This window comes from Littorina saxatilis, linkage group LG4 (assembly GCF_037325665.1).
Source record: "Littorina saxatilis isolate snail1 linkage group LG4, US_GU_Lsax_2.0, whole genome shotgun sequence".
NCBI lineage: Eukaryota > Metazoa > Mollusca > Gastropoda > Littorinimorpha > Littorinidae > Littorina > Littorina saxatilis.
In genome coordinates this window covers 4,841,206-4,855,520 of record NC_090248.1, presented here as the reverse complement: position 1 = coordinate 4,855,520, position 14,315 = coordinate 4,841,206, and the positions used below count along the sequence as shown (strand labels likewise).

General features: G+C 40.1%; 1 protein-coding gene across 1 annotated transcript in view; it reads left to right on the top strand.

Annotated features, from left to right (window-relative positions):
- The window catches only part of LOC138963810 (receptor-type tyrosine-protein phosphatase epsilon-like), a 67,296-nt gene that overhangs the window by 21,793 nt on the left and 31,188 nt on the right, over nt 1–14,315 (top strand). The window contains exon 6 of the mRNA XM_070335662.1: nt 1,732–1,881. Within this exon, the coding sequence (XP_070191763.1) occupies nt 1,732–1,881 (150 nt within the window). The remainder of the gene's footprint in view (nt 1–1,731; nt 1,882–14,315) is intronic.

Here is a 14,315-nt window from a genome sequence, read left to right as displayed (position 1 = left end):
CTTCGCTGACGGCCGAGTCCATGCATGCATATTAGGGGCGATCATGCGAACAGTCGCTTTGTACTTGGAACAGCCCTCCCTACCCGCACTGACCAAAGTAGACGAGTCCAATCGCTTACAGCTCAGTCCATGAGTACATTTTAGGGGTGACGCTATGCATTGGGCCTCAGGATATCTGTGTGTGTGTGTGTGTGTGTGTGTGTCACGTTTCAATATATCACATAAGGTGATTATGAACGGTTAGTTACTTCTAACTAACTAACCACACCACGATCCACTCTCGCAGTCATACAAATAAATAGAATCAACAAAAGTATAAGTTTCAGACGCCTGTTTTTGTAATATCACGCCACCTCCCTCGAGACTTCACTCCAAAAGATGTTCTTTTTACGTTCAAAACGTAAAACAAGTGGTCACTGACAAAAATGCCAGTTAAAGTATAGAAAATGATAGTAACACGCTGATCCCGTGTATAGTTAGGAAAGTCACTGATCTGCCTTAAAGAGCTAGTTCATGCAGGTGTCACACACCCCACGTCGTCACCACTCGAGTATAATCACTAATAATACAAATGACTTGGTGGTAAGAAGGGTGCAAAAGACATGGTGCAACTTTGCTTTTTGCCACTGAGTGGGCGGCCCGTGATTTGTCTATAGTCTCCACAACTGCTCTGTCGAATGTAGTGCCGGCTGGCGTGGCAACGAAGCAGGGAACAGTGGAGATATCAGGTGCCTCACTCAGTCGCTGAAGATCCTCCCCGTAGTTTACCAGAAAGATGTAGAAGACGCGTAGATGGGCAGGACGACGACAGCGACAGCAAATCACCAAAACACCAGAACACCAGGTTAGCAGGTTACGTAGACACCGGCTACGTAGCAAGTAGTCGGTAGACGTAGGCAGTCGAAAACAGCCAGCAAAAGAAGGCTGCAACAAAAAGCATTGGTGCACTAAACATGTCACGCAACCCTTCACACACCACCTTTAAACATGTCACCTTGACATATTTCATCGAGCACGTGGGCCTGCACAAACGAACTTTTACAACAACAAATCAGCTATTTTCCTTCCTTCAGCCGCCAAAAAGTATACTGGCTATAACAGTCATTAACAGCAACAATTACAACGTCTTGGGGCGTTCTTTGTTGTGCCTACTTGTGGATCAATGTCTTAATAGACATTAATTGTTAATAAATGTTAATTGACATTTTAAACAAAATGGCTGTGGGATGTCATTTGACTTCCTCAGTCGACAAAACGCTTAAACTTGAAATTATAGCTGAACAGGCTTTCAACAAATAATACTATTTCATCTTTACACCCACCAAACTTGACCCCTCTGTGACCTTCTGGTTTTTCGTATACGGACCGCCGGAAGACCTAACATTGCTAATTTATAGACTCTCCTAATTGCAGAGGCGAGTCAAAAATCTTCCCTGTGGCTAAAACTACACGCACTTATAATTATTGTATAGCTGCGACTTATTTCCAACGTTTAGCACTGGTCAGTAGTAATGTCATACGGGAGAGCAAGTTAGCCTGAGTCTCAAGTTGCGAATATTTGTATGCGTTAGCTTCAGCGCACTTTTTGAATATAAAGTCAATGTGGACCGTTGACAATTGTGTCAATGGAGTACTATATCTCGAAATAGACGTACCAACGAAACAGATTCCTTTGAACGACGATTCTAATGATCGTGCAGCGCTCACATGAATAACCGTTCATGCTTTCAGTTTGCACCGGGAATAGGTACGGAGCCAGCTGTGAGCTGAACTGCAGTGTAAATTGTGGTGGTGACGGCTCCTGTGAACAAGACACAGGCAGATGTGTGGGTGGATGTAAAGCAGGATACCGTCCGGGACAATCGGGTTTCTGCAATGAGAGTAAGTAACGTTTTTCACTTTTGCCCAGGTCATAAGCGAGCGGATGAAATTGTAACAAATCAATCATTCATTATCTGAACTAAAGCAGAATGTTCTGGCAGATACACAAAATCTTTCAATCGATCATTTTCTGCAAAAACGAATTTTGTGTGCGATCTCTTTGGGTAAAACAAACTCCCATACTGATGCAAAACAAACCCCCTAGCCTCTGCCTCCCAACCTACCCCCCGCTCCACTACTAGCCTATACTTCTTATCCTACCCCCTATCCCCGCCCTTTGTATCTACCTCCCTATATACCCCCCCCCCCCCACACAGCCTCTAACTCACATCCCAACCCCTAATCCCCCTCTGCATATTTTATTCGGAAGTATCTTACTTCATTAATCAACCAAACAAGTGCAAACCGCCCAATGTGTGTTAGAAACTTTGTTTTTACAACCCCCTGAAAGCCTCTTCCTCCCATCCTACCCCCTATCCCCTCCTTTGTATCTACCTCCATATATACACACTATCTGCCCCCCCCCCCCCTCCTGTTGTCTCTACCTCCCATCCTACCCCCTATCCCCTCCTTTGTATCTACCTCCCTATATACACACTATCTGCCCCCCCCCCCCCTCCCGTTGTCTCTACCTCCCATCCTACCCCCTATCCCCTCCTTTGTATCTACCTCCCTATATACACACTATCTGCCCCCCCCCCTCCCGTTGTCTCTACCTCCCATCCTACCCCCTATCCCCTCCTTTGTATCTACCTCCCTATATACACACTATCTGCCACCCCCCTCCCGTTGTCTCTACCTCCCATCCTACCCCCTATCCCCTCCTTTGTATCTACCTCCCTATATACACACTATCTACCCCCCCCCCCCCTCCCGTTGTCTCTACCTCCAATCCTGACCCAATCCCCCCCCCCCCCCTCCTGTATCTCCCATCCTACCCCCTATCTCTACCCCCCCCCCCCCATTTACCTCTACCTCCCATACTTACCTCTATCTCTCATACCCTACCCCTTACACCCCCCCTCCCCCCATTTTAACATATAATTCAAACCTCTATCTCCCAAACTACCCCCTGTCTAACCCCCCTTACCCTACCTCCTACCCTTACCTCAACGTCACATTCTAACTTATATATCCCATCCTACCCCTTCCTCCCCCTCTCAAACCTCTACCTCTTATTTCTCCCCCCCCTAACCTCTACCTCTTATTCCTCCCCCCTCTACCTCTTATTCCTCCCCCCCTAACCTCTACCTCTTATTCCTCCCCCTCCCTAACCTCTACCTCTTATTCCTCCCCCCTAACCTCTACCTCTTATTCCTCCCCCCTCTACCTCTTATTCCTCCCCTCTAACCTCTACCTCTTATTCCTCCCCCCTAACCTCTACCTCTTATTCCTCCCCCCTCTAACCTCTACCTCTTATTCCTCCCCCCTAACCTCTACCTCTTATTCCTCCCCCCTCTACCTCTTATTCCTCCCCCCCTAACCTCTACCTCTTATTCCTCCCCCCCCCCTAACCTCTACCTCTTACTCCTCCCCCTCCCTAACCTCTACCTCTTATTCCTCCCCCCTCTAACCTCTACCTCTTATTCCTCCCCCCTAACCTCTACCTCTTATTCCTCCCCCCTCTAACCTCTACCTCTTATTCCTCCCCCCTAACCTCTACCTCTTATTCCTCCCCCCTCTACCTCTTATTCCTCCCCCCCTAACCTCTACCTCTTATTCCTCCCCCCCCCAACCTCTACCTCTTATTCCTCCCCCCCTAACCTCTACCTCTTATTCCTCCCCCCTAACCTCTACCTCTTATTCCTCCCCCCCCTAACCTCTACTTCTTATTCCTCCCCCCCTAACCTCTACCTCTTATTCCTCCCCCCCCTAACCTCTACCTCTTATTCCTCCCCCCTAACCTCTACCTCTTATTCCTCCCCCCTAACCTCTACCTCTTATTCCTCCCCCCCCCCTAACCTCTACCTTTTATTCCTCCCCCCCCCCCTAACCTCTACCTCCCATCCTACCCCCTACCTCACTCTTGACAAGCACCCTCGATACGTAGAATACACTAATGGCATTTGTCGTTTTGCTTTTGTATTTTATAATTTTCTCTAATCGATGAAAAATCCCAGTCAAAGTCAAAAATTAATATTGTTCCCCTAACGTTGAGGGGGCCTAGCGCATAAACACAAAACTAGTCGTGGTCAACTTGTGAACTCTGCTCATTTCGTTTGACGATATTCACAAATGCACCATGTCCGTAATTATAAGCCTGCCAAAGTTTTCCTTTCTGGCTGTAATGTTAAGTCCCATGTACGAGTACGCCATACCTATTCAGAGACTAATGGGTTTGTTTATTGATTGTATGTGGCTTGTGAAGAGAGCAGGTAGACTAATAGGAAAGTTGTTCTTCAGTACTGGAGAGAAAGGGGGAATGTACGTTCTGGCTCACCGATTCCGACAGACCCTAAATATTAACGCAAAATAGGCTTCTGGACTAAACTTTTACTAAAATGAAACATGCGACAAAATCAGAAAAATACTGCATAAATCCATACAAAAAAAATACAGTAAAGTAAGGTTGTTTTGAACCAATGCCGGGTCTGTCGGAATCAGTAACCCAGAACGTACATTCTCCCTTTCTCTTATACAACATTCTTAAGCTCAATACGCTCTCTCATTTACAAACTTTACTTCATATGTTCTTTCACTGTTAGAATTATATCTGATACATGCAATGTGACTGTCTAAACGAATAGTTAACTCTTTACAAGTGATTCTATTTTTACTTTTTCTTCCCGTCCTATTTGAATCCCCTTTTTTAAAAACTGCTTTTTCAGATCTTCTATATCGATTGGCTTGTTATATTCAGCTCGTGTTTTTGTTTGAATACTTGCTTTCTTACTTTTGTAGTCATCAAAGTCTGTTTGTATCTGTTTGAATTCTTCGTCAGAAACTTTTGAATCTTCAAGTGCTTTACTGATAGACAGTTTTAGGCTAGACAATTTTGATGATGCAAGAGTGGAAATGGATTCGTGTTTTTCAAGCTTTTTCACAATTTTTTTCATTATAGCTGATGCTATAAATGATAAACCACCAACTGCTGCTGCGACACCACCTAGGATTAGAGAAACTGGAGTCCCTACTCCGGTAGCTAACAGAATTGTTCCCGTTACACCTGCAGCTGATGCAAGGATAGTAGAACCAGTGCTGGCATTAGAAAGGCTGTTGTAAGTTGTTGAGTACTTACGTCTAGCGCGAGAATATTTTTCTAATTCATCTTCTAGTTGTTTTTGTATATTACTAATGTGTGCCAGTCTGAATTGTTGACTTTCTGCTGCACTTTCATCAATATTAGGATAAAGCTTCACACTGCTAGTCATCTTTTTAATGCAAAATATAAAATATTTATCTTAATTCTCACTGGCCAGTGTTTCTGCTAAGCTTTGAAGCTGTTCATTGCTTAACACCTTATCTGTATAGTAGAAAGCAATCAAATCAAGATAAGTAAGATTAATACTTCTTATTTCTGTTAAATTATTTATATCTGCGTTAACAACAACATTTTGGTTTGACGTCTGTTTTTTATTGTGTTAGAATCCTTTTGAACAGCAATAAATACTCTGACTTCTTCAACATTTAATGGTCTCCAGTTGAGATTTATTCCTCTCATTAGAACAGTGTTTGTGGTTTCTTCCCTTTTTCTGACAACTATATCAAATATCATAGTTGCATTCTGCCCTATTGGAAGCTTGGGTATAAAATCGACAATGGTGTCAGCGTCCTTTTCAACACTTTGTTTTCTGTGAATGAGATAGTTGTTCTTATGGAAAGGTTTAACTGCAACTTCTCCCCTGCTGTTAAACGCAGGAACAAGGCTAACAATTAGTGGTTTAGCATTGATTGACTTACGGAATGTGTCGTCTTTTCCAACAAGAGTGTATGGACTCACAAATTCAAACTTCATTTCCCAGTCAATCTTTTTTATAACAGGACTAAGTACCCATTTTTTATTCTGATGTTTCCACATGTAGTATATGTCATCGACAATTGGATCAGGTACATTAACATCACGGATTTGACCTAGTTTGAGGAATCTTGGTTTCTTTTCATCGTCGATTTCCTTTCTCTTGTAATGACCAGTGTCTGTAAACTCGAATGCATACACTGCACCAACTTCAGCATTGCTCTCAAAGTCGATAGCGTCTGCTAAATCTTTCAACTCTATAGTTGAACATGCAACAGGATAAGCTATTGTAGGTCCACTCGACATTTTAATACTCAATATTTTATGGAACTATTTCCAATGTAATGTTAAACAAACAATCAACTGGTTGTCCACTTTGATTTTTCAGATCAATGTGTAGGAATTCATGACACCCTTCCTCCAAGTCCTTGAACTGAAGTGTCTTAAATGTTGGCACGTGCATTTTACAAAAAGAGGCATCACTCGGTGGAAGAATCCTAAGCAGATCAGAACGCTGATCATTAAACAGATTATAGGATGTGTTAAGCTCTCTCATGTGAACAAACAGTACACTGTTAACATCCATGTCAATGGGACGTGTTCCCTTGTATATTTTTGTAATTCCAAGCATATCAAGGAGTTTGGTTGGAAACTCAACGTTTACTTCTTTAGTTTTGGGCATAGTAAGAGTAGCAATGAGACTTGCATGATTTAAACTCGCTGTAATACCTACTGGAGCAAACAATTCTTTCTCTAAAGTGCAGAAGTCATAGTAACCATCTTCTACAGAATGTGTTTTACCATTAATTCTAACCCAGTTGTTAGCCTTTTTTTTACTGATATTATACCAAGTAACCTTGTACATAATTTCATGCAGTGCAACTTTCATTCCTCCATTTTGATTGTTGATAGGGTTTGCAAGTTTAACTGGCACACTAGTCTTCACATTTGTTAGTGTGATAAACATTTTTTATTCAACAACAAAAATGATTCAGTATAAATTCAACAAAGACGTTAAATACAAAACTGGACCATATTACAATCCAAAGACTATTTCTTTCCATGAGTTGGACTTTGCTGTAACAGAAACAGAATCCATTCGCGTTAAAGTGCCTGACCCATTCCATTCTTACCTAAATCCCCCAATCAAAAATGATAGTGTTCCAAAGATGTGGAACTCTCACCCAATTCAGTTCTATCAGAATCAGTTAAACTTTGCAATATTCTGTGCAACCACAGGATGTGGAGTGTCCTATGCAGACCACATGAATAATTCAAACTTACTGACAAAGTGTGTGTACACATTTCACGTTTACTATCAGTGCAGGAGAATCTTGTCTGAACTTCAGGCACCAATGCCGCATGAAAAGAGCTGGAACCCATTCAACAATAGGATAAACATGAAAGTGTATGAGCGTCTCTGCAATGAATTCAATATAGATTTTAAGACCGACTTTAGGCAAAAGCAAGACAAAAACCATGGCATGGGAACACTATATTTATGGGGTGTCCACAGGAGGTATAATTTTGATTACTGGCCAGGTCATACATCTTTTTCTTCAAATGTGCAGGTACAGTTAGGATCAATAGAACAAGAGCACCACAATGCATGGACTACTTTTATATTAGACACCGGCAAAGGTTTCACTGGATCAGGTGTTGAAAGGATCAATGAATCTATCCGAACATATGCGTGGTGCTTGCTAGGCTCGCAGGCACAGACACGATCAAACATAATGAGAACAAGCACAGGGTTTGGTGCACAGAAACAGTTGTTATCAAATTTAGAAGATGTCATAAACTCTGCAGTTGATCTGCCTTCCAGCATCAAAAGGTATCAAGACTCTCTCCGTTATGCAAGATCAAAAGTTGACTTTGCTGTTGGTAACGGCCTTTACATGTTACCTTCTGATCTCCAGCTGCAGATTGGAACAATAACAAATTATAACAATGAAATCATTATTGCTAGCGACACCCAGCCGCTTGGAAAGGGTGAAGAACTGAATTCAGAAATCAGAACGATGCTACAGCCATATCACAATGAACAGAAACAAAGCGTGACAAGTGAAGATCACGCTGCAGGTGAAGATCATTCTGTCACTAGGGATGATCAAGCTGTTAGTATTAGTGATGATCATGAATCGCAGAAGACTGCTCTAGTAATTGGTGGAGTGGGTGTAGGCTTACTTTTGCTTTATTCTCGTTAGCAGAACACCTGCAATTAAAACTATTAGAGTCCAGAGATGTTCAGCCATGAAACCAACAACTTTACCTGCAAAAGATAACAGCCAGCTAACAATTGAACCAATGATTCCTGGAAGTGCACCCAAAGCTTTTGCTGCTAGTTTCTTTAATAGTTCTGCAATGTGTTTGAGTTGTTTCTTTACCCATCCCGGATCAGATGGAGATGAAGGTGGAGGTGGAGGTGGAGGTGTGACAGTGCCACCTGTGAGTGCGAACACTAATGTGCTTATTGCAAATCCTAACGCAGTTAGTATACTAGCTATTGTGATTCCCTGCTCTCTGAAAAGCGTTCTAATTCTTTCAGCAAGAGTTGTGTCTTCGTAAAGGATTCTTTGAATTGTATTTTTTATTCTGCTGACCTGTGTTCTCAGTTGTTCTCTATTGTTACTTAGAACTTCTAACCTTATGGCTTTCTCCTCCTGCAAATCTTTTAAACGCTTAGAAATTCTGTTTTTTACTTCTTGTTCTAGGTTCAAATCATCAGCATCAGCAAGTTTTTGTTTCTCTTTGTTTATATCTTCATCCAGCTGACCTAGTTTTGACAGATTATTTGCTATTTCACCTCTGATGGTTTGTAGTGATTGATTAAGGGCTTCTATTTCTCTCATAGGTAATAGTTCATGTGGAGTCTTCAGTGAAGTTTCCTCAGAAAAAGAAGTCTCTATCTCTTGTATAAGTTGATCAGCCTCATCTGCAAGTTTATTAAGATCTTGCAATGGAACAGATTCTATTTGAGTAGCAGTTGGTAGTCCTAGTTCTGCTTGTTGAAGTAAGGAAACAACATGGGAAGGTGATGACCGTGTGCTAGGCACAATATCTAATTGCCTAAGTCGATTAGCAGTAAGTTTTTGTTTTAGTGAAACTTTTGATAGAAACTTAGCAGGATTAGATTTATATGTAAGTTGGACTTTTTCTCCTTTATCGCTAGTTGTATATAAATGATTTGCTTCCATTTTGAACTGGTTTGGATCTAAAACATCAGGTTCTTCTCCTAAACTTTTGTAGAAATCTCTAACTTTACCTTCCAGAAGTTCATGTCGTGCCACCTCATAATGCAGTGAATGATGGTAGGGAACCAAAGGGATTGCTTCGCTCATGTCGTCCGCTGGCTCAAATAAATCTTCAAATCCACCTTCTGCCATTTGTAACTTATTTTTTATTTTGAAAATAAAAAAAGATGGCACAATCGTTCGGTTCTGTTCTTGATCCTTACAGAAGGCTGAAAGAACCTCTCGGGGTAAAAGGAATAAGGCAAACAGTTATAGTTACAAATAATCCTTCTACTATTGATCAGAATGAAATACTTACTGTTAGGTTTCCTAATCTAGGTAAGAACGATGTTATTGTACCAGGCACTGTAAGACTATCATTCAAATTAGAATTAGAATCTGGCTCAGATGAAAATAGGACTTTGGCTTATAATGTAGGAAGAGCAATTGTGAGGAAGATTACTGTCAAACTGGAAGGGCGGGAAGTGATGTCATTGAATAATGCAGATGTATTTTTAGTTTACGCAGATAATTGGTTGACTGACAATGAAAAGAAAAACAGAGTGTTTCAAGGGATTCAGTCAGACAATGGGATAAAAGTTAGAATAGGAGCAGGAGATAAAGCTGACAATAACAAAAAAGATAACGCTGTCAATGTTGCTTTTGGAAACAAATTTTGTATTCCACTTGACTTTGAACTCATAAATTCACATCCTCCCTTCTATCAAGGAGCATTGCGTGACAGGCTGTCATACGACCTGACTTTCAATAGTTATGATCGTGTTATGCTTTCACAAGACCCGGAAGCAAAGTATAAGGTGTCTGGAATTTCTTTAGAGTTTGATGTTGTAAACCATCCCGAACTGGCTAGACTTATAGAAAATCAGTACAGTTCTAAGCTGCCTATCTATTATGAAAGAGTGTTGAATCACAGTACACTTTCAAAAAGCCAGGCTGATCCAATCTGGAACATTAACTTGAATACACCAGCTAGGTCAATGAAGGGAATACTTATGTTGTTTGAGGAACCAAAAGATTCATATGAAAGGCAAATAGAAAAGTTTTACAATCCACTAATCAATAGAGTATATTGCACAATTGAAGGGCAGCCAAACCAAATATTTGCATCTGGCATGCTGCCATACCAACACTATGATGAAGCAAGAAAGTACTTTACTGGAGGAAGATTGAAAGACCCAACATCTGATCTTGTGGCTAAAGATCTACATTTACACGGTGTTGGCGTAGAAGATTTCTTGACAAATAAATATGCGTTATGGCTGGATCTCAGAACAACTGACGACAACAAACTGCATGGAAGTGGAAGGCGAATTGAAAACGGATCAGAAGGAATCACAATACAAATTGAAAAGGAAGTAGGGAGTAGTAGTAAATCAGTTAAGATCTACGTGTTTGTTGTGTCAGATGCGCAGTTAAACATCTCTGAAAGCAGATTACAGGATATTGTTTATTGAACGTGTTAAAATGAAGTATCTAGATTTTCTTCCAAAAGATCCACACTGTTCTTTGATTTGTGGGGCAACAGGTTGCGGCAAAACAAGATATGTTTTGGATTTATTACAGACTGTTTACATAAATCACTTTGAACACATAGTCATATTCTGTCCAACCATAAAGCATAACAGAACATACAAGGAGAGAAAATTCATATGGTCTGATCAAAATATATTTATTGTAAATCCTTCTGATCGTCTAAATGTTTGCTTGGAGCATTATTTCGATCTTTTTCAGAACACACCAACACTGTTTATTATTGATGACTGTGCAGCAGAACGTGACATTGTTAGAAAGAAAAGTGCACTAGCAAAGCTTGCATTCAGTGGACGACATGCATTAATATCAGTTTGGATATTAACACAAAAATACAATGCAGTTCTGAAAGACTTTAGAGAGCAACTCAAAACAATAACATTGTTCTATTCAAAGGACCGTGACAGTTTTGAAGAGTGCCTTCGAGAAAATGATGTCATTGAAAACAAACAGGAGAGAGAAAGAATAAAGAATAATCTGAAATCTTCTAAGCACTCGAAACTGGTTTTAAAAACTGATCAACCAGTTCAGTATGTATGTTTGTAGAAATCCTTGCTAAGTTCTTACTCAAGTTTTTACTAAGTTCTTACCAAGTTCTTACTCAAGTTCTTACCAAGTTCTTACTCAAGTTCTTGTCAAGTTCTTGTCAAGTTCTTACTAAGTTCTTGTCAAGTTCTTACTCAAGTTCTTGTTAAGTTCCTACCTAAGTTCTTACTCAAGTTCCTACCTAAGTTCTTGTTAAGTTCCTACCTAAGTTCTTACTCAAGTTTAATTACTAGATTTTAATTTTATTCTGCATCAAAATAAAATGAACTGTGATGAATTGCTGATGCAGACTGCTACAGATATTGAAATCTGTGACAGTAGGACTATACCTGATAAAAAAGAAAGATTGTATTCACTTGCTGTTTGTGGAAAAACAAAACACTACCTTGGGCAGCAGTTAACTGTGGAAGAAGTACAACATCTTTCCTCAGAAGATATAGAAAAGTATCATGGACGGTATGAATCAGTGCTTGGTTCTAAGATGGTTAGAAGTATTGGACAGACTGTTATAGGTTTGTACACAAAGATTTTTGGACATTTTACACCTCTCGACTCGGAGGAAGACTTAACACATGATCTAACTCATGACCCTGTTGTTTCCAAGTCCCTCGAATCTCTTGCCTGTGGCCTGTATTATCGATTTGGTGCTTTATTAGTACCATTTGTTGCTGGATTAATTACTTTCAAACACATTAATTTTCAGAATAAAAAAGATGACAGATCAGTTGAAGCAGACAGTGGAGCAGACGAAAATACCAGAAGTGAACACAGTGACAAAGAAACCTGGTAGAGTAGAAGCAGGAAAAAAACTAGCCGAATGGAACAGACAAAAAAAGTTAAATCAAAAGGCAAAGCAGAACATTATGTCTGAGGTTGAGCAGACACCAAACATTCCTGAAGTGACTAAGGTCACACAAACTGATCAAGAATTAAAATCTTCATTTCTATCATACAGAAAAGTAGCTGTAGCAGCTGTTGTTGGAGGAGGTGGATACTTGCTTTACAAACTTTGGCAAGGCAAATATAAAGTGTCAGAAAGACCAAAATCAGAAACACCAAAATCAGAAACACCAAAACCAACAAACAAAGCAGTACAAACAATAAAAAAGCCCACAGTAGTACCTGCAGTGGATTCATTTCATATGGAATAATTTTAATATTTTAATTTTGATAACATAAAAATGAGTTCTGAAAAGACAATAGTTAATCTAGTTTATCACGCTGCAGTGATTGGAGGCTTGAGTGTAGGTTACACAATGCTGGGTAAAAGTCTCCTCAGAATGAAACCAGCCGACTTGGGAAAGTTAGACTTCGAAGACGGTGCTAAACTAATTGGTGTTGTGACAGCTTCCTTTGCAACAAAAGACTTCCTGGTGAAGCAAGGAATTATTCCAGAAAATATAAACATGTAAGACAATAAAATGGCTAGCTTGGTTATGATGGTGGGAGGTGCGATTGTAAATGCGCTTGCATTTTCTGGCAGCAACTATTTGTTTTCTAAACTGCAAAATGGTGAAGAGAGGGAAAGGCACAACAAAGCCATGGAACAACTGGCGAAAGCACAGGATGAATACGAGAAGAAACGAATTGCGCAGTTAGACTTTATGAATGATAAACTCAGGCAGCAAGGACATGCAAACAAAACCTTTGCCAATGTTGATGCAGCCATTCAAGAATACTATCTTGTAACTGGAAAGAAAATGAAGACAAGTGCTCCTCCAAAACTGGGTGACTTTTATCAGCCTTCAGAAGAGCAGAAGGTGGGCGAAATTGTTTTCATTGTTATTGGTATGGCTGTTGTTTACTTTATTGCGCGTGCTGTCAAATCTTAATATTCTGTCATTTAAAAAACCATGAGTGATGCTTTGTTATCTAAAATATATTATTCCCCAAAAGGATACTGGAAAGGAAGAACTGCTATTGACAAGCTCAGTGACGCAGCAGGTGTTTCTCAAGATATAGCAAAGAAATGGTTGTCAAAGCAGGCAGTTTGGCAGATCTATTTACCTGCACCAAGAAAAATTACACGACCACACTTTGTTAACATTAAACCGAATGACACTCATCAAATAGACCTGCTGTATTTACCGCATGACACAGTCAGAAGGAAGAAATATAAGTATGCACTGACTGTAGTTGATGTTGCAACAAGATACAAAGATGCTGAACCGTTGACAGAGAAAAGTGCTATAGCTACAGCTGTTGCCCTGCAAGAAATTTACAGACGTGGACCACTAAAGTATCCCAGAATGATTCAGTGCGATGATGGTAAGGAGTTTAAAGGAGCTGTCAACCAGCTTCTGTTAAAACATCATGTTACAGTGAAGAGAGGTATTCCAGGAAACCACAGGTCACAGGCTATTGTTGAGAGCTTTAACAAACAGTTGGCAGAAAAACTGTTTTCATATCAGTACCATCAGGAATTTTTGGACACAGAAAGTAAATTGCGTAACACTGAATGGGTCAAAAGATTACCATCAGTACTTAGAGCAATGAATCTGGAGGTATTTAAAGCTACAGGGTTAAGACCAGTTGATGCAATCAAACAGAAAACAATACCTGTTGCTCCAAAGTCAACAACACCAGTGGCATTACTACCTTTCAATCAGAAAGTCAGATATTTATATGCACCCGGTGAAGCTGAGGGTGACAGCAGGAAGCGTGCAACGGATCCAATCTGGAGTATTGACATTCATGAAATCAAGAGAGTAGTAGAGACAAATCCACCTATATATTACTTGAGAGAACCAGCACCGCAAAGAGCCTTTGTAAAAGAGGAATTACAATTAGTTCCACGTGGTACAAATGTTAAATGATTTTTTATTTCAGATTTTATAGTGTTAACAAAAATGGAAGCTCTGAGAAAGAATTCTAAGCAACTTCATTTTTTTAATTTATATTTTTATTTTGAGTTATAAAATCAAACTCACAGCGATGGAAGACTCTGTATTAGAATCTTTATCGACAGTATTTGACACCGTTGAATTACAAGTAACGGATCCTCAAAATGTGCAGTCCAGTGTGCAAGACGCCATTGAACAAATTCCAAACAATTTGTTGATTGAACCTCCAGTAAAAGTGCAGATAGTCAGTTTAATAAAATACAAAACAGTCAGTGATGAGGTGCTAGAAGTTCATGTTTCAACCAG